This window comes from Hypomesus transpacificus, unplaced genomic scaffold (genome assembly GCF_021917145.1).
Source record: "Hypomesus transpacificus isolate Combined female unplaced genomic scaffold, fHypTra1 scaffold_331, whole genome shotgun sequence".
Taxonomy (NCBI): domain Eukaryota; kingdom Metazoa; phylum Chordata; class Actinopteri; order Osmeriformes; family Osmeridae; genus Hypomesus; species Hypomesus transpacificus.
In genome coordinates, this window is record NW_025813858.1 from 37910 (window position 1) to 57330 (window position 19421).

Here is a 19421-nt window from a genome sequence, read left to right on the forward strand (position 1 = left end):
TCTTGTCCAGACATGCAGTGTAAGTTATTGAATCAATTCGATTAGCCACAGACTGTCTACAGTCGACTCAGAAAAATACGCTTTACACGTCATGACTTGTTTACATGTTTTATTATTTTTCCTATGTCAAGCAAACCGAGAGCATCTTAAATCTGTGACACAAGCAGCTTTTAAAGTCCTGCCTGAGACTTGGAACACGTCAACACGGGATATAAGCCCATCATCATGAGCGCTACATGACACTGTTATAACCTCAACAGAGATGTCGTGAACAGTAAGAACGGCTGCTGTCGGTTCAGTTCAACTGACTCGACACGTTCACGACACGTTCCGGTTCTGAGGTAATTAAGCCGGTAGGCTAGCATTAGTGGCTGGACAACGAGCAGTTATCTGAACAGCGGTTTGCGTCGCGATAGTGTGAAGTCAGGTGTCTCGAGCAGGCGTAATGTCCCAACGGTTTTCTATCAGCACGTTGCCCTCCAGGTTGGTCACTATCTTGGCATAGCTTTGGCATTAAGAGGTTAAAGGTGGCAGCTTCAATGGGGCAGGAAAAAAGACTTTGTTCATTTCATGACAATTTACAGCCTTGCTATAAACTCAAAAGGCCTTTGGACCAATGGGGAGTGAGGAAGCATTCTAACATTTAGAAAATACTTTAGTAAATACAGTTACACTTACTGAAAGGGGCAAAACAGTTCACAGTGAACCACGCATACGCATGTATGCATCACATTCCTTGTTTTTCTTCTTTCAGTTTAAGATGATCTAAACTTGGAAGTGCATCTTCGTAATCATACAAACATACATCCACTTAGAAGCTTTAGCTTATTCTATAAATGAGGAAAAGTGCTCTTTAGCTAATTAGTAATTATGACTTTCATGATAACATTACATCAATGTCATTGTTAGAACCCAAATCTAACAGTAGACTCGCATTTAGTCTAGTTTTCCCTTGCTGGGTTCAGATGATGGAACAGGAGTTCCTCAATAACAAAATAACAGATATGATAAAATACAAACAAAGATGTTAAAATGAAACACATAAAAAGCATATTCAACCCAGGATGAGGTTTGCTATATATAAAAATAAAACATAGTTCACAAAGTTTTGGCAGAACACATGATATGGAACTATGCTTGGATTGACACGGAGGGTTGTTTTTAAAAAACATTTTTTTACTTACAATTCTTCACTATCGTTATCCACTATCTTTGGGTTTACCTGAGATTCCATTCGTCCCTCAGGGCAATACTCTTAAAACACAGGCTTTCAGACTGATTGATTTGATCAATCAATTGATTGATTAGGCATAGTCAGTTACATACGTAGCCAGACATTCAGGCGTGCAGAAGGCATCCTCGTATTAGCATTATCTGATTGGACATTTCCACACTCTCTGGTCTTACCCAGAATGCACCTGACCTGCAGGCTCTACCACTTTCAAACCACTTATGACCACCACACAACCTCCAAACAACTTAAAGGAATTTGCTAAGAGAAAAAGAGAAGTTAGGCTTTAGCTTCACGAGAGGGAACCATCCTTATACACTCCCTCTAGGGACTGTGTTTGTTAAGACTGTCTTGGAATGCACTATATATATTTATATATATATATATATAGAGGGAGATGGAGAGATAAATATTGCCATTACTAGAAGCATGATTACTGTTGATACATACAGTGACCTCCTTACCACTAGAGGCACCAGACCGAGATTTAGCACCTTTCTCTTCCTCATCTCTCACTAGCTCTCGGAGTGTAACTACCTCTGAAGGCCACTAGGGGGTGGAAGACACTCACAAAAGCCGTTTTCTTCTTTTTTGTCTTTTTTCTTATATTGAAATTTCAGTTTTTCCCCACGTTCCTCCAGCTTTGATCACTCCTCATCCACCGTCTCCCTTTTTGATTCGTCAGCTTTCTGTTCCAGGACCTGAGGGGCGGGGCTAGGCAGGGTCACGACCTTGGCAGCTGTTAGCAGCGTCGGATCTTGGTGATCAATGTCCTTCCTGGAGGACAAGTCATCCTACGAAGAAAATAAGGTTTCTTTCTCCGCATTTCTTCAGTTTAACAACCGAAATCTAAGTTCGGCTCGCTCATTGGATAACAGAATATGCAGTTTTCGCGGGCTCAAACTCACCTGCTCTGCGAATCGGGGGTTCATCTGCTCCCCAAACTCCTGTGACTCCGCCTCCTCCCCGTTTGAGTGACAGCTGGGACTGGGAACCTCAATGCCGTGGCTTTCCAAGATGGCCGCCTCTGACAGAGACAGCGACGGAGGGAGGAGATGAGAGGGGAGGGGAGGAAGAGGGAAAGGATGAGAGGGGAGGAAGAGGGAGGAGATGAGAGGGGAGGAGAGGAAGAGGGAGGAGAAGAAAGAGGAAGAGGGAGGAGAGAGAAGGGGGGTGAATCAGTGTTCAGTGTGTAGTAATATATCTACTATATAGCTACATCCTCATTGGTTGAGGTCTCACCAATGTTGGCCCTTCTCTTCATCTCCTTCCGCCGGTTGGCGAACCAGTTGTAGACCTTCAACGCCGTCACCCGCTCAAACTCGGACAGCTTGCATCCTGGGGGGTGACAAGACAAGCTCAGGCATATTTAATATGGCCTCTATGTGTGTTTATATTGGAAGAAGCTTAGCATAAATTATTTGGCTACTTAATCATATGTTTCAACTCATATGTTTTATTATCATTAGGTAGACTTGTACCTTTAGTATAGTTAGACCACATATATACGTTTTAGGATTCCTGAATTAACATTCCTTAGGATGTTTAAGGTATGCACCTTCCTGCCAAAGTAAATTCCCGGTCTGTGCAAACTTTCATGGCGAATAAAACTCTTTCCGATTCTGATCGCATGCAGATCTGCTGTATGAGGGAATAATTAGAGATAATTACCAGGTTTTTGGATGACAGAGTTGCAGGCGTTGGCAATCTCCTCTCTCTTTGCCTCATCAGGATACTGATTCTCCATGAAGAAACTGTCACATGCAACACCCAGCCTATTACAACACAGCTACGTGATCCCCAACCAATAAGAATGAGTGGAACCAAACACATGCAGCAGAGTAGGAATACAACATCTAGCTAATGACACCCTCCCTGACCATCATCCAATCAGAAGTTCTCTCCAAGTGGTAACACTTTAGATTAATGATCACATTAGGGTTGATTGCATTCAGTACTTCACTTCAGGTTCCCTTCTGTTCTCCTTGGGTCATAAATAAGGTAGATCTTGGTGGAAACAGTCCTACTGAGAGGAGAAATCCCTGCAATACTTAGTCACTCCCTCCAGCCTGTATAAGTCACCGAGGGTAACAATTCCTGTGTTTTCAAAAGAACATGCCAGTCCTTTCTCTCCCCTATTGGCACCTTGCCCTATCAAGTCCCTCTTTATGTATTGACCCCTCCCACTATCTGGATATGAATGACCTTACTCTGCAGAGACAGAAGGATCCCTCCCTCCATCTCTCTTCATCTCACCCAATCCTACCCTGCCTCCTCTCTGTCTTTCTCTCCGTCTCTCTCTCTCTCTCCATTATCCTAACCTCTGTATTGTCCTTCAGCGCGGGTCTAAACTAGCCCATAAAGAACAGCACTGCAGCAGTACTGCGTAATCCGGGAGCTGGGAGAGAGGTACTCTGCTTCTAACCACACACACACACACACACACACACACACACACACACCCACACACACACACACACCCACCCACCCACCCACCCACCCACAGCTAATGCTCACACTGGCCATAGTGAGACAGACATGGATTCAGTCTTACTTTAGAATGCTGTCTAGACAATTTTTGTAAAGCTTGAAAACATACTTGACTATCGGTGGGTGTTAAAAGTCAATCGAAAAAAAGGTTACATACAGGACTGTGCAAAAGTCTTCTTGCACCCAAGATTTGTTTCACGTGAACATATATTTATATATACACACGTGTGTGCTTTACTTTGCGTGTAAGCACACCAAGCATGTGTGCCAAAACCTTGTGCCCAAGACTGTTGCACAGTACTATATAAGGGGGTTGGGATGTTTTGATTGGCCGACCTCTCCATGATTGACTGGCACTCCTTCCTCCAGGTGAACCTGCTGCCTCGACGCAACCTCAGGGGCCCGCCCCTTTCCCCAGGTAGGATCGCCGTCCTCCAATCAGGCTCCTCCTTCACCAGAGAGCGCATAGACAGCGTGGCGCCTGTGGGGGAGTGACACAGACACAACTCACACCTTCGGGAAAACATCGAAACCCGACGACCAATCAAATCAATCCAAATGGTTGCGCAGACAATAAGAAAACCTGTCGTGACACGAGATGACTAAACAGAACAGAGTTGCTGGGATGTATCTCAACAGTATAACAGTGGTTCCCTCTCGTTTTATTCCAATTAGATATATTTTCATTATTCATAAAGTTCCCATTACACCTGTAAGCAGCAGATGGTGTGTGGATTGTGATCATTGAGGTGCATCCCAAACACCGCACAGAGAGCCAGTGGTCACACACAGGCATGCAGGCTATGTGATGATAAGGTATCAGGGGGGAAAGGTTCCTACACTGTCCCACAACCATAGTTTCTAGGCCCCGGCCTAGACCTGGGCTTTACCTGGTTGGGTCTGGGCCTGGGTCTGGGCCTGGGTCTGGGCAGCTGCCGCTGCAGCAGTGTACCATGGGAGCAGGTGCATCAGCAGCTCCCTCTGTCTGCCCCAGGGCGTGCTGGAGACACCGGCGGCGATGGCCCCCGCGCCCGCCGCACCCGCCGCGCCCGTCCCGTCTCTGTCCCCTCCCCTGGCCCTGGCCACGGGACCCTGGCTGTGCTGGCTTTCACTGCATCTCAGCCCTTCAGGTCAGGACAAAACCAGGCATCAGGCAGGCCACAGCCATGGATGGGCAAACCAATAGTAGGTATATAAGAGACAAGAGGTCGGCACACTTCTTTGGAGGGCGTTTTTTTAATTGTCATTATTCAATTTTTTTTATCTCGACGGACCCCTGAGATCGGTGCCAGACGCAGTCCGAAGCAGCTCTTGTTAAATCTCGTTCTATCTGAATCCAAAGCACAAACTAGTCATGCTCAGGACATGCCCGGACCGAGAGGACGACAGCCGTGTCCATCTGGACAGACGTACAGGAAACCAGAGAAAGGCTAGTTAAGCCAAAACAGTTAACAGTCCTTTGTTAGTATGGGTGTTATTGTTAGCCTGTTAGCCATGTTGGAATGAAAACCAGCACCTGAGTACCTCTGGGATCTGAAGGGAAAGCTAGCTGGAGGAGCCACAGCAGAGCTTGGGTGGTGGAAGGGGGTGAAGAATGAACAGGGAATGCACTGAGGGACAGTAAATGGTCCAGGGAGGTATGTTAGATGCAATAATAACAGATATGAATACGAATTACCATTACACCATTAATAATATTCATCATTTCAGTCTAAATTAACAAGAGCCAATTATCATGAGTTTTTTTTCTCCCGTTATATCCCCAGAGTTTACATAGACATACTCCCAGTTGATCATGTCTAACCTCGGGTTAAGGTGGTTGGCTCAGGGCAGGTTGAAACCTGCCTGTGTAGCAGTTATACAGCCCACCAGAGGACACAGAAAGGTCGATGGTGCCAGCTGTTATCTAGGAGCATGTATGGACACCACAACCACCCACTGGGATATCCATCTGAAACATCAGATGACTTCATTATCGATTAGCATCTAGAGTGACACTTCTGTTTTTATCTTTCACGTCTATCCTCTTAGAGCGACCTGATAGGTTGTTTGCCTCCTCTGAGTCCCCATCCCCCCTCCCCCACTAACTCCTCCCCCCTGGACCAGGACGGATGGAGGGGGAGGAGGAGGGAAGGGGGGTGCACAGTGCCAGCCTGTGGACAGGGGATGGGTAAGTGAGGACAGGTGGACAGGGGAAGAGAAGTGGCAAGCGGCACAAACAAATATCGTCCCCCCCAAACACACAGCATAACCCTAACCCCATCCGTAAATATCTTAGCCCCTTAGCCGATTAACTTCCCCCTTCACCACCCCCCCCCACCTCCACCCTGATCGAGCCCTTACCAGGGCTGTTCCTCTCCAGCAGATACCAGCGGTAGAAAGCCCTGCGCTTGGTGTCGCTCATCTCCAGACCCTGCTGCAGCAGCCACTGGGAGATGTAGCTCTGGCTGATGCCTGGAGGAGACAGGTGGAGGAAGAGGAGGAGAGAGGTGGAGGAAGAGGAGGAGAGAGGTGGAGGAAGAGGAGGAGGAGGAGAGAGGTGGAGGAAGAGGAAGAGGAGGAGAGAGGTGGAGGAAGAGGAGGAGGAGGAGAGAGGTGGAGGAGGAGGAGGAGACAGGTGGAGGAAGAGACAAGTGGAGGAAGAGGAAGAAGAGACAGGTGGAGGAAGAGGAGGAGGAGGGGGAGGAGGAGGGGAGAGGTGGAGGATGAGGAAGATAAAACAGGTGGAGGAAGAAGAGGAAGAGGAGACAGGTGAAAAAAGAGGAGGATAAAACAGGTGGATTCATTTTTATAAATTAGATTGAAAAAGGACTAGATAAATACATAATAAACTATACTTATCCCCAATTAGGATCTGATTTGGTCCACTGTTCTGCAAGCTGAGATAGTAAGTGTGGTACCTGTGACTTGACCCACGATGGCTTGGGAGATCCTGCGATTGTTGAGGAACGTTTTGATCTCCTCCTTCACCAGGTTACTGTCCCTCCTGCAACACCGAGCATCACACAGTCACAACATGCACTTCCTGTTTCTTAAGAATCCCCACGAGTCCACTACAGTAAAAAAAGAGTTTTCCCCCAAAAGGGCCAAAACGTTTATAGCCATTTGAATCTCTAAAGTTCCGTTGTGGCCCAGCAGAATCTAACATGGTCTGTTTCCTTCCTTCCCTAAACACTCGACCCACATTCGTCACGCTAACTGAGAATAACCCCGTCTCTGGGGACACTTCCTGTCCTGTGATGTTATTATGGTCTCCATGTCTCTGCACACTTTTATGGCCCATTTGTCTTCCTTCAGTCTAACCTGAATACCCATAATATGCATCTTTTTCTTTTACAAAGTGTGTATCTTGCTATTTTTATATTGTAAACTATGGCTACTTTATTATTTGTTTTTTCTAAATCCCCTTAGTACTAGTTTTTTGTACTAGACTTTGTACCTTTAGTATAGTTAGACCACATATTTAAGATTCCTAAATGTTGAATGTATGCACCTTCCTGCCAAAGTAAATTCCTTGTCTGTGCAAAGAAGGTGATTAAAACCCTTTGTGATCTACCCTTTTTGCTCTATCCTTCTACGGTAAGCTTCCAGTTACGGTCATTATTATATTGTAATGTTACCAGTTATTGATATTTTTTCTTTTTTTCTCCTCACCTCATGTACTCCTCCACCTTCTCCTCCAGATCCCAGTCTTCCTCTCCCATGATGTCATAGCTGAACGACCTTTGAACTCCGACCCCCGGTGGGTACTGGGGCGGGGGCGAGGCTTCGTAGCTGTTGCTAGGAGACAGCGAAGCGCCATCCAGGCCAGGGGTCTGCGTGGTGGCGGAGGCCAGAGAGAGGGAGGAGGAGGAGGAGAGGGAAGAGGAGGAGGAGGGTGCAGGGGCCGTGGCCGGGGTAGGGGTGGTGTTTGAGGGGGCGGTGTGCGGGTCAAAGTATGGAGGCCGGTGGTCTGGTTCCAGGCGCTCCAGGGACTCCAAGGCGTGGATGATCTGGGGCTTGGTCATCCCTGAGAGGCGAAGGCGCTGGAGGAGATCGATCTGTTCTATGGTGTAGCGTGGCTCCACCTCACAACACTCCATCCTGGCATCTTAAGGGTTGTCATGGAAATACACGTATTATGAAAAGTCAAAAAAAAAAAAAAAAAAAAAAAAAAAATCCTATTAAATTAACATACTTAATTGCATAACTCTGCGATAACACTATCAATAAACTGTCTAAAAAATAACCGCAGGCTATAGATTTGTCACAAATGTGGAAATACAACTATACTTTAATTCTTTTTGTAACAGTCAAGCGAGCTTGACTGCAGTGTCCTCTCAGAAGTATCGGTCATTTAAAGTCTGGGCAACTTTGGCACAAATTATTTGGCAGTCACGTCACACTACTCAAGTGCCAAATATTCAGTCTAAATATGACAGGCAGCATATTTCAACAAAATATGTTTACTCAACTGATACAACACGAACAAAAGTGCAGGGACTGTTTTGTGTGATTTGTTGGTTGCGGTACTGTACCTGATATTGCGGGTGACAGGCGACCCGAAGGTAGCGGTTCAGTGCGTGGGGTCGCAGCCGCTTGACACCACTGTCGCATGGTTTGGCGGAGCTGTGTAGCTAGTGAGAGAGAAGTGACGTGCTGCAGTACGGTGCACTCATTAGCCTGAGAAGCTAGCTGGCTACCTAGCTAACTATAAAAGTAACTCTGGCTAGATAAGTTAAGTTAGCTAAGCCAGTGTGCACGACAATATTATAAGCCAACGTTAGCTGGCTAGTAAACACAGCCAATTACAACGTTACAGTAGTCTAACTACCTAATCGTGAAGGTGGATGCACACTATTAGCCATCTAACTGGCTAGTAGCTAGAGTAGCTACTTTTGCTAGCTAGTCTAGCTACTAGCCCGTTAGCTAGACCGTTAACAGGATGCTATCCCCCTAGCGCCCCTCTGCCTTCTTACCTCCCGCTGTTGTGGTGGCAGTCTGCAGCCGGGTGGACGTGGAGCGTGGCCGGCAAAGCAGTCAGTGCACTGTCGGTAAAATACTTGTCTCTCCGATCGTGCACACCAACCCCGCCTTGGTTGCCTATTGTAGTCAATTAGCTAGCTAATGAAGGTGATCCTTGCAGGGTCACACAGTCCAGGCATGCAGCAGAGGAGAAACCGAGTCGGTACGTGGGGAGTCGGTCTCGATAATATTGACCCCTCACCCGCCACAGTACCGGTGTGGTGATCCAGGAAGTAGTTTATGAATTGCCAAGGAGGGAGACTCAAAACTTAAGCAAGAGCTTTGATACAAACTTTTGATTTCTAACTATATAGGCCATAACTAAATTTTCCAAGATCTAAACCTATCGGTTTGGGGTCTTAAAACTTAGCCCAAGCCTTAAATCTGCATTCATTTTCAGTCAATTGAAAGCCTATGTTTGGTCATTAGCAATACATTATTCATCAATAGTTTTGCATGACCACAAGACACACACTCTTGTGTAGCCTACACTTCATGAGTGAATCACAGCTTGTTATGTAAAGCAGGCTACCATTCCTATCCCTGCTATATTGAACCAGTCTGTTTACCCACTTAAAGCCACACTGCTGCCCCTCCCTCCCTTATAACTTTGTTGGCACTGATCCCAAGTATGAAACAGAGGCTGTCCTTGATTTGGCAGTGGTTAGATACATAGAGAGGCCACACCTGACAAATAAATTCACCCTAATGCAATGTACGAAGAGGCAGCCGACTTACTGAGTAGAAAAGTTTTCCTAGAAAGTTTTGTGTTGAAGAACGAGCAATGTCTGTCACTGTTAGAGATATATAGGGGCTGAAAATACCAACACAACTACAACATGAACTGGGCTTTCCTGCAGGGTCTCCTGAGTGGGGTCAACAAGTACTCCACCGCCTTCGGCCGTATCTGGCTGTCCGTCGTGTTCATCTTCAGGCTCATGGTGTTCGTGGTGGCGGCGGAGAAAGTGTGGGGCGACGAACAGAAAGACTTTGACTGCAACACCCGCCAGCCAGGCTGTCACAACGTGTGCTACGACCACTTCTTCCCCGTGTCCCACACTCGTCTCTGGGCCCTCCAGCTCATCTTCGTCACCTGCCCCTCCCTCCTGGTGGTGCTTCACGTCGCGTACCGGGACGGACGGGAACGGAAACGCCGTCTGAAGCACGGCGAGGACTGCGTCCCCATCTACGACCACACGGGGAAGAAGCGAGGAGGGCTGTGGTGGACCTACTTTCTGAGCCTGGCTTTTAAGTTGGTGGTGGATGCCGTGTTCATCTTCCTGGTGTTTTACATCTATGAGGACCCTTTCTTTCCCCTTGTGGTCAAGTGCTCAGAAGACCCATGCCCCAATGTGGTGGACTGCTTCATCGCCAGGTAAGCTGTTGTAATCGTCTTCTTGTTTTTGTCTTTCCTTCTTTTTGAGCGACTATAAGATGTAACTGACAGCTTGTTATTTGTGGTGTGATATACACAGTGTATGTATATATCTGTACATATTCGTAATGGGTGTATGTTCTCTCTGACTTCAGGCCCACAGAAAAGCGAGTGTTCACCGTGTTCTTGGTGGTGACCAGTTTCGTGTGCATCCTCCTCACCCTGTTGGAGATGGTGTACCTGGTGGGGAAGAGATGTGGGGAGTGCTGCAGAGGATCTCACCCTGGTCAAGGGCGATCCTCCGTCATGTCGACTGCCCCCTTGACCAGGAAGGACAGTTCGGTGTTGAACGGGCCAGGGCTGCAGAAAATGAAGCTGGCTGAGATGCATGATGGCACTGCTAAGAGTCAGATCTCTGCACCGCCCTACAGCCAGGAGTTACCTCCGGAGAAAGGTGTATGCTGTTCGGAAAGTCACTGACCCCTTCGTTTAAAACTGTGTGTGGCTATGTGAATGACTTATTAAAACAAACTTAAATGTTTTGTTAAGTGTATGATATGTATTGTTTACTACAGTTTTTTCATTTGCATACAGGATTTCTTTTTTTTTATTGTAGTTTCAAATAAAGCCTCATGTTTCTGAATTTTAAACTTTGTGAATTACCTGTTTCAAATCCCATTTCTACAACCACATATTCTACAACTAATAATAATACTGAATTAAATTTCCAAGGCGCCTTTCTCGGCACTCAAAGACACCGTACAGAGGTTCAAAAAACATTAAAAGCAGCAGAAAAATAAAGAATACCACAACATTAAAAACAACAGAAGGAAGCAATGCAATTGACATTAAATGGAAAAAGCAGTTTTACAGAGATGTGTTTTGAAATGGGGAAATTAATCTATATTTATACTGCATGTCCCCATATGCAAGTGATACGATAACATTTTACATTTAGTCATTTAGCTTAAGCTGTTATCCAGAGTGAGTTACAGTAAGTACAGGGACATTCTCCTGAGGCAAGTAGGGTGAAGTGCCTTGCCCAAGGACACAACGTCATTTTGCATAGCCAGGAATTGAACCGGCAACCTTCCGATTAGTAGCCCGATACCCTAACCGCTCAGCCATCTGACTCCCCTTAAGGTTCAATAAGACGGGGATGTGGACGGCCCAGAGACAAAATGTTCATGCGCTCAATAATCTGGATCATTTTCTCATTGCTCATTGAACATTTCACCAACTAGTCAGCAATCAGAATCAGAATTCTTTCAATTACCGGATTCGTTCAATTACCGGATTCTTTCAATTACCATTCAACGAATGCTGAGACAAGCATGTAGGCATTTAAATGGACCTCACTGGGGAAAAGCTAACCCAACACAAGTGTACTGTACACAAAATTGAAGCCAGTATTTGAATTTTCAAGTCAACCAAGTCACATATTGAATCAAGATAAGGGCACTGAAAGGCCTTAATTTATTGCACATGTGGGCAGTGGAGAACAGGGAGTGGCGATTAAGGACGAGTACAGTGACCACTCCTAAACTGGCAATTTAAAAGTATTCCACACCCATATCTGTCGTCTCTGCCAGCCTGCGATTGGGTAACAGTGGCTGTTCATGTGAGAGAACTGGTGTGGTGGGGTACATCCCTCCCTCCCAGAAAACAGCACACCTCATTCTGAAAAAAAATGACTCAAGCATTGATAACCTCCAAATCTGCTCTCTGTTGGATTGTAATGCTGTTTCTTTATGAATCCATATCTTCGTATCTTGGCTTCCTGGGAGTTTCCTGTTTGGATTTCAGTTGAATCTTTTCATTTAGTTTAATCTCTGTTTGGAGAGAGGGAGCTCTTGGGTGCCACCGAAACTAAGCTAGCGTGTGTCGATCAGAGGTGCAAGCAGTACCGATCGACTGATACCAAACTCACCCACCGGGAAAAGCTGAAGCTCTGTTACCATAACAACCCCACCTTTGCCTGCGATTCAATGCAGACATTCATAGTTAGTTAGAGAAGGCTCACCAGGCAAGAAGTGATAGGATCCAGCCAGTCAATCACAGTTTGTCTCTGATCTGCAGGTATCTACAGATCACCCTGGTCTTAGACGGGGTGACAGGAAGCTCGGCTGAAGTTCTGTCTGAGGCAGGGCTGATAGGACCAGTGTGTGGGAGTGTGGATCTCTGTGAGGTGTGTGGGAGTGTGGATCTCTATGAGGTATGTGACCTATGTGAGGTGTGTTAGAAAGGTGTTGCCGAATTACGGCTTTAAGAAACCTTTGAAAACGACAATCTTATCAGTCTATTGTGTGAACAACTAACACAAGTCATTACGAGCTGATAAGATTTCAGTAGTATACCCATGTGCAATTTTTATTTTATCCGAACGGATGTCAAAACATGAAAGACCACACCTTTGAATATGACCCAGAGGTCCAGTGCAAAGACAGTCACACCTGACTGGGGTAGGAGAAGTTAAGACGTAGTATATCTTGTTTCAATCCGGTTTTATTTTCATTTGGTCCACAGACATCTGAATATGGACAGTGGAGGACACTTGACAGACTAAGTATGAAAACGACTGATAATCACTCATTTGCATTTTAATTCCAACACTTTTTCCCTTTGAAGCTGATTTCAACCAATGGAAAAATAAGTTTGCTCTTAAGAGTTTTTTCAAGTGTCATGCAATCATATTTCTGGAAATGTTTTCATTCGTGTAGTACATATGTGTTTCATTCTGTAGTGTAGAGCACTTGATGAGGGCTCCAAGGGCAACGGTTTTGATTAAATATTAAAGGACACTTTCTTCAAAGCAACCACTCATGAAAAACACTTCAAGAGAGTAAGTGGGGGTGAGAAGTGATTTAAAGACTGCTGGGATCAGAGGAGAATAGCAAACAAACATCTTTATTCTAAATTCTATATTTACGTTGACGTTGGCCTACAGTAACACACAGGAGTTCATTTGAAGTTAACGCATACTCTAAACTCTTTTTATGGTGCATTATTTAGGCCATACTGCAAGTTCTTGCTTTCTCTTAGTTGCTGCTTCTAAATTTGGTTTATCACCCAAAACATTTTGTTTTATATTACCTAGATATCTGAAATTCTCGCAGCAAATAAACAAATTATCTTTTATTTTCTTCAGGTTTCTGAAATCAAAGACTAGCATCTCATTGTTGAAACTTTAGAGGTGAACGGAGAGGATTCGGAACTGCCCTCATGGACTGGTCCAAGTTCCAGGGCCTCCTAAGTGGGGTAAACAAGTACTCCACGGGCTTCGGTCGTATCTGGCTGTCCGTCGTCTTCGTCTTTAGGGTCATGGTGTTCGTGGTGGCAGCGGAGAGGGTGTGGAGCGACGACCAGAAAGACTTTGACTGCAACACCCGCCAGCCAGGCTGCACCAACGTCTGTTACAACTACTTCTTCCCCATCTCTCACACTCGTCTCTGGGCCCTCCAGCTCATCTTCGTCACCTGCCCATCGTTCATGGTCGTTCTTCACGTGGCGTACCGGGAGGAGCGCGAACGCAAGTATCAGGCCAAACACGGCAACGACGTCCATCTCTATGACAACCCTGGGCAGAAGCACGGAGGGCTGTGGTGGACCTACCTCCTCAGTCTCTTCTTCAAAACGATTATCGAGGTGGCCTTCCTCCTCTTGCTGCACCTCATCTACAACAACTTTGACATGCCGCGCCGCGTCAAGTGCGACATGAAGCCGTGTCCCAACATGGTAGACTGTTACATCGCACGGCCAACAGAGAAGCGCGTCTTCACCTACTTCATGGTAGGAGCGTCGGTCATCTGCGTGGTCCTCAACATCAGTGAGATCTTCTACCTGATGGCCATGCGGGGTCAGAAGCTCAGTCACAGGGGCAGGCTCCGTACCTCCAGGGTAGCGTGTTCGGAGCAAAGATCATAAGTGCTGTGGGGTCCCAAAGACTGCGATGCGTGAGGTAAACTGCAGTCAAGCCAAAAGTGCCGTAAATTATTGTAAATAATGAGTTAAAGAAGACAATGACTTTTAGCCGATGTGCGGCATGTAACCTGAATTAGCTAATTGGCCTATCAATTATTCATGTGAACGTTTTAAAGCCTACAGAAGCGTACAAGCAAAGTTTTGAATACCCTGACAGTAGCCTACCATACAGTACCATACAGCCTGCATATTGTCATGTCAAGTCATGTTCACACAATAAACAGATAAACAAAATATTTTATTCCACTGTTTTGACTCTTGCCCTCAACTTATCTTTGCCATACTTTAATTGCCAATGTAAGTATAGAGCTGATTTGCAATCATTATTCTCCAAGCATGAAAAAATGCTTGGAGAAAAAATACTAATAATATAGCCTACATCAGGTTATTAGTTAATTTTTACGTGGTGATTATTATTGACATTTTAAAAAACTATTAATCGCTTTATAGGATATTCAATATCCTATTGTTACATCTGAGCTCACCTGAGCTGCTGCGATGATCTCATTTCCCGACGGGGGGCGCTAGTGTTCCATTAAGAAAGCAGAGGATCTTCCAACCACCAACTTCACTCCGGTTCCTCAGTTCTTGAAATAAAGTTATTTAGATTCCAATAACTAGTATTTATAACACTGTATCAGGGGAAAACCTACAGAATTGTTCTTTTTGACAACCAGACCTACAAAGCGGTTCTGCAAAGAGGAATTTGAATTAAGAAGTAAACTGAAAAACGTCATGGGGGGTTGTAGGCGGTAGTTAACTTATGTTTGTAAATGAGTGCACCTGTGGGCGGTCCAGTCCACCTAAAACCAGTGCAATCTTCATTCTTCAAGAGCAAGCCAGGCCAGCCAAACTCCGAAGCATAGGCTACACATAGCCTAATCGAAATCACTAGCTGCCTGTGTGGATGATGAATTAATCCGGAAACCAAAAGATCCATTATGGCCAAGACAGGTAAATAAATGATGAAGGTAGCATATCTAAATTTGGACGTGGATGAGAACGCATGAATGAAATCACGAGTTGCTTACAGTTAGGTTGTGTAACTTAAGATATGCATAGATCTGATAAAGCAATGGTATTTCTGGCAATATGATCAATATAACAAATATAGATTACACACTACGGTGGAGAGGGACAGCATCAATCTTGAGTCCGGGTCACTTGCATGGGTGTGGACGGTAGACTCGTCAGACTGGTCAGACAAATTCGAACCCTGCAGGTTGTGACTTAACCAGCTGTATACAGGAATGAGAAGAATGCGAATGTTGTCTTTTGGGCTAAGAATAAAACTTCTCCTATGGGAATACCCACGCACACACACAAACAAACAAACACACTGGCTTGCCATTCATTAATCATTCATGAAACTGGTTTCAGTTGTCAACCTAACCCATAACTAGTTTGATCAAGTTTACACACATGCTTACAGTGTGTCTTATATCTGAAGGGTTGTGCATCACGCTAATGCTGTGCACAGATACAGCAGCTGCCTTGGGGGCCTTGCACGTGTCCTGACGCTCTGTTCAGTGTGCTCCACAACCCTTGGTTGAACGATTTGTGCTTGACCTGTGGGAGGTGTATTCAGCTGATAATGATTAATAACAGTGACATCTCCACCGTGGTTTTAACCCCGAGTCTGTGTATCAGGTCAGTATGACAGGAATAGTTCATTTAGAGGACTTTGATCCTTGGGGAAACATGATGTTGGGTTAGAACAACTTCCACTGAGTCAGCCAAGTGCTTTCTGCTTCCCTCACGTGGATGCACTCAAGCATGCACGCATACAGGCTGCACAGCTTCTCACCAGGGTGCATCTCTGGGATTTATCTTTGTCAGGGGCATATCTTTTTCATATGTGGGTGTTTTTTTTTTTTATAACCGAGGCTGCAGCCTGGGGGCGGGGGAGGGGGGGACGGCAACATATTTCTTGTTTTCAGAAAGTGAAATGCCAGGTTTTATATGAGGTAAAATGAAACCTAGGCCCCTGCCTCCATGATACCTCTCTATTTATCCCTATCTCTCTCTCCCACGCGCCCTGGCCCTCTCCTCCCCAGGTGTGTGCTGCTCCAGGCTGGACGAGCCCAAGGCTCTGATGAAGATGGGTCTGAGCATGGTGCTGCTGGGTCACGTCAACTTCCTGCTGGGGGCGCTGGTACACGGGGCCGTGCTCCGACACATCAGCCTGCACAAGGCCAGCTCCCCCGCACACGCTGTCTCCAACGTGATGGCCCTCACCGCTGGCCTCGTGGTGAGACGACGCGTCCCCCGCACGTCCCGCACGCCACATGTCCTGGGTTTTGTGGATGTTTGTTTCGTATAGTTGTGCGGCGTGATGTATGTGTTGTTGGTAAAGCCTGACAGATGGTAGATGGCAGCGTGCGGTTCTGACTTGAAAACTGTGTGGTTGATCTTTGCTTCTTTAGGGAGTGGTTGTTGGGATTCTGGCTGTTATCCTGTCTAAAAACACCAAGAGCAGAATGTTGGTGAGTGTTTCTCTTCTTCCTCTCCATCCATCTGTCCGTCTTGAAAGATTTACATGTAGTTATTTAGCAGACGTTCTTATCCAGTGTGACTTACAGTAAGTACAGGGACATTCCCCCCGAGGCAAGTAGGGTGAAGTGCCTTGCCCAAGGACATGTCATTTTTGCACGGCCGGTAATCGAACCAGCAACCTTCTGATTACTAGCCCGATTCCCTAACCGCTCAGCCATCTGACTTAACGTAAATGTCTTCGAGTGGGAGTTTGTGGTACAGACCCTAAAGACACATTAAAGCACATAAAATTAACAAAACAACAATAATCCTTAATAATCATTAAGGTCATCTCTGTCTGCTTTCTTGTCTCTGTCTCTGTCCTTGTCTCCAGTAAATCTTTACTTCCTGCATGCTTTGATCTCCAGAAACTGGCTCCAGGTTTCTAAGCTCTGTGTCTGGGAATCCAGGCTGAGCACAAGGGATGCAATAGGCTGCTCTTTCTTTCTCTCTTTTTCTTTTTTCTTTCTTTGTCGTAATTATTCCCTAGTTTTTTGTTACTTTAGAGCTGTCCAGCAGCTCAGGCCAGTGATTTCACTGAGACTAGACAAACTCAAAGGAAACATCAAAGTTAACACGACACAGCGAGACTAGGCATGACAGCGCCTCCACTAACTGACATTTATATGTAAGCTTCTTTGCAAAACTTGAGTATGTACTGACAGACACCTGTCTGTTTGTGTGTCTCTCTCTCTCTCTCTCCTCAGACGTGGTCGTTGTTGACCGTCAGCCTTGCCGCTGGTCTCCTAGCTGCGGCCTCTGTCGTTGGCCTCACCGTCTCTGTCGCGACCACTGTACATCAGGGTGGGCGGAGCTTGCTGACTCACTGCCGGTTCCCCGATGCCATTGGCTACTCCAGCATCACCAACGAGTGCCCCTTCGACCCCACTCGCATCCATGTAGGTCAAGGGGCGTGGGTTGGACATGTGTGAAGTAACCCTCACTCTGACAGCTCTGAGGCTGGGGCTGTCACATCCATCTGACTGACACACACCCACTTCAGTCAGTAGCACCTGTCACACGCACACACCGTGTGGATGCGTTGTGTCTCCCATACCGGCAGGGGTTTATTGAAGGGATGTTCTGGGCTGGGCCTGCTGCTGCCTGGTGGCAAAGTCGCCGACCTGGCCTTGTATTTCACCTCAGGGTCCCCTGCTGTAACCGTGGACGACAGGACAGGCTGTCACCTCGGTTTAGCCTCTCTGACTTGGAAACGCCTGCCTCAGCTTTTAAGCCAGGGCGCCGTGACGCGAGCTCTCGTTTCTCTCTGTCGGTGTTATTCTGTTGTCGATACTGTAACCCGGCGCAGGAGTCGCGTAGAGATCATTCAAGATGAGCTGAGGTCATTTTTTTTGACAGTTTGGATTCTGAGACAGTTATATCTAAGATACGTTCTTGCAGAACTCTGTGGTTTCCAGGGTGTTTCAGCATGTATGCCAGAGAAAAATCCAGAATCAGACAAAACAATAAAAAAAAAAAATGCATTTATGTGTATTCTGAACCTGATATTATTCTCAGATTTAGCAGCTTTTTGTGAATCATGTGCCCCACACTCTTCAATAAGGCCCCCTCCCCTTGCAACTCTGAAAATGACAGCTCTATAACAACTAGACTGGTCTGAAACTCTAAATCGCTCTAAAACCTACCCATGTACTCTTCCTCTCCTCCCTACCGTCTCCAGAGTACCACTCTGATCCTCTGGGTTCCCCTCATCGCCACCTGTGCGGTCCAGCTGGTGTTTGTGTCTCGGTGCCTGGCCGTGTGCATCTCCTTCCTGGGACTGGCCCGCTGCCCTCGTGAGACCAGACCCCAAGCGGGCCCCGGAGCCTCTAAAACGGTGAGGCTGGACCCCCTCACGGATCTCCCACTCTCTCAGTACCTTGGGCCGCATCTCAATCCTCCCCCTTGGTGTGTTTCAGATCTTGGTGGAGCCTATTGAGGCGTCCCCCCTCCCTCACACCTTTCCCCGGCAGCACCGTACTCGGCCGCCTCTTCCTCGCTTCCTGTCGGAGCGGCAGCCTCTTCGTCCCCAGCAGCCCCGGCCGGGCCCCAGGGAGGAGGCCAGGGAGGAGGCCAGGACGCCAGAGCAGCACGAGCTGCTGGACAGAGCATCTCTCCAGAGGTCCAGCTTCTGGGTCTGAGGGAGGGGGGGGGGGGTCGACTCGTTCGGTTAAACCCACAACCCTGGGGGAAGCCGTACCTCATACAAGCTGTGAACTGACCGTTTTTTTTGTTTTGTTTTTTGCTGTTGATTGTACTCTTGCTGCCTTACTTTGTGACAGTTACTCACTGTGTCATTACATCTCAAAGCTGTTTGTTTACATGCAGGACAGTTTTGTTTCTGAAGTGTGTGTGTGTGTGTAATTCTGTGTTGTCATGTGTGTGTGTAATTCTGTGTTGGCTCAGCTGGTTCTGTCTGACTGGTTGAAACTGAACTAGCCCAGCTGTCTGAGGACCTGCTGTCTTAAGGGCCTGGCTACACATGGTAGTGACTGCTGCGTGACTGTGACGCAGCATGTCTTAGTGACGTTTGAAAAGAACACAGACATGGCTGAATTGTATTTATTGTTCCTAAATAAAAGTTGGTATCTCAACAGCCTGTCTGTAAGAATCAGGGGGCTTCAGACTGTCACCTGAAAGCATCACAGTTGATCCTTACTTCCGATAGTAAAGACCTGACGAGATTTCACACAAACACACCCCAGGCTGTCGGTCTGTCCTTTATATCCAAAACTACATCAATCCGCAACATCGCGGCACTTTCGAACAGCAAGTTGCTGAGAGGGAAAGAATACGACAGACACC

General features: G+C 46.5%; 4 protein-coding genes across 5 annotated transcripts; 3 read left to right on the plus strand and 1 right to left on the minus strand.

The window, feature by feature from the left end:
- Nucleotides 1-100: 100 nt before the first annotated feature.
- zgc:91944 (uncharacterized protein LOC436941 homolog) lies at nucleotides 101-8955 on the minus strand. Of its 2 annotated transcripts, XM_047016241.1 has the most exons (11): nucleotides 8680-8954; nucleotides 8239-8337; nucleotides 7376-7811; nucleotides 6622-6707; nucleotides 6065-6175; nucleotides 4612-4845; nucleotides 4058-4202; nucleotides 2903-2985; nucleotides 2474-2569; nucleotides 2140-2258; nucleotides 101-2025 (listed from the first exon to the last, which is right to left on the minus strand). In XM_047016241.1, exons 2-11 carry the CDS (start codon nucleotides 8315-8317, stop codon nucleotides 1879-1881), a joined length of 1536 nt encoding a protein of 511 aa, XP_046872197.1. In that variant the 5' UTR covers nucleotides 8318-8337; nucleotides 8680-8954; the 3' UTR covers nucleotides 101-1878. The 2 variants fall into 2 exon arrangements, with proteins under 2 accessions (XP_046872197.1, XP_046872198.1); XM_047016242.1 differs by lacking the exon at nucleotides 4612-4845 and having other exon boundaries at nucleotides 8680-8955.
- Nucleotides 8956-9424: 469 nt separating this feature from the next.
- Nucleotides 9425-10722, plus strand: LOC124464251 (gap junction beta-4 protein-like). The gene is made up of 2 exons (XM_047016243.1): nucleotides 9425-10100; nucleotides 10256-10722. The coding sequence occupies exons 1-2, from the start codon at nucleotides 9565-9567 to the stop codon at nucleotides 10578-10580; spliced, it is 861 nt and encodes a 286-aa protein (XP_046872199.1). The 5' UTR covers nucleotides 9425-9564; the 3' UTR covers nucleotides 10581-10722.
- Nucleotides 10723-12554: 1832 nt separating this feature from the next.
- LOC124464254 (gap junction beta-3 protein-like) lies at nucleotides 12555-14297 on the plus strand. Its single transcript, XM_047016248.1, has 2 exons — nucleotides 12555-12666; nucleotides 13249-14297. The coding sequence occupies exon 2, from the start codon at nucleotides 13323-13325 to the stop codon at nucleotides 14022-14024; it is 702 nt and encodes a 233-aa protein (XP_046872204.1). The 5' UTR covers nucleotides 12555-12666; nucleotides 13249-13322; the 3' UTR covers nucleotides 14025-14297.
- A 580-nt stretch (nucleotides 14298-14877) lies between these two features.
- tmem54b (transmembrane protein 54b) lies at nucleotides 14878-19419 on the plus strand. Its single transcript, XM_047016244.1, has 6 exons — nucleotides 14878-15035; nucleotides 16139-16332; nucleotides 16508-16567; nucleotides 17324-17515; nucleotides 18298-18453; nucleotides 18536-19419. The coding sequence occupies exons 1-6, from the start codon at nucleotides 15023-15025 to the stop codon at nucleotides 18755-18757; spliced, it is 837 nt and encodes a 278-aa protein (XP_046872200.1). The 5' UTR covers nucleotides 14878-15022; the 3' UTR covers nucleotides 18758-19419.
- Nucleotides 19420-19421: the final 2 nt, after the last annotated feature.

What these genes read in the sequence shown, in the direction of transcription:
- tmem54b (XM_047016244.1), top strand. An exon ending in TCGACCCCACTCGCATCCAT is followed by an intron (nt 17,516 to 18,297) that starts GTAGGTCAAGGG and finishes TACCGTCTCCAG; the next exon opens with AGTACCACTCTGATCCTCTG. An exon ending in GCCCCGGAGCCTCTAAAACG is followed by an intron (nt 18,454 to 18,535) that starts GTGAGGCTGGAC and finishes GGTGTGTTTCAG; the next exon opens with ATCTTGGTGGAGCCTATTGA.
- LOC124464254 (XM_047016248.1), top strand. Translation starts at nt 13,323, where the DNA reads ATGGACTGGTCCAAGTTCCAGGGCCTCCTAAGTGGGGTAAACAAGTAC.
- zgc:91944 (XM_047016241.1), bottom strand. Translation starts at nt 8,317, where the DNA reads ATGCGACAGTGGTGTCAAGCGGCTGCGACCCCACGCACTGAACCGCTA. An exon ending in CTCTGTCATCCAAAAACCTG is followed by an intron (nt 2,570 to 2,902) that starts GTAATTATCTCT and finishes GTCACCCCCCAG; the next exon opens with GATGCAAGCTGTCCGAGTTT. An exon ending in GAAGAGAAGGGCCAACATTG is followed by an intron (nt 2,259 to 2,473) that starts GTGAGACCTCAA and finishes TGTCTCTGTCAG; the next exon opens with AGGCGGCCATCTTGGAAAGC.
- LOC124464251 (XM_047016243.1), top strand. Translation starts at nt 9,565, where the DNA reads ATGAACTGGGCTTTCCTGCAGGGTCTCCTGAGTGGGGTCAACAAGTAC. An exon ending in GTGGACTGCTTCATCGCCAG is followed by an intron (nt 10,101 to 10,255) that starts GTAAGCTGTTGT and finishes CTCTGACTTCAG; the next exon opens with GCCCACAGAAAAGCGAGTGT.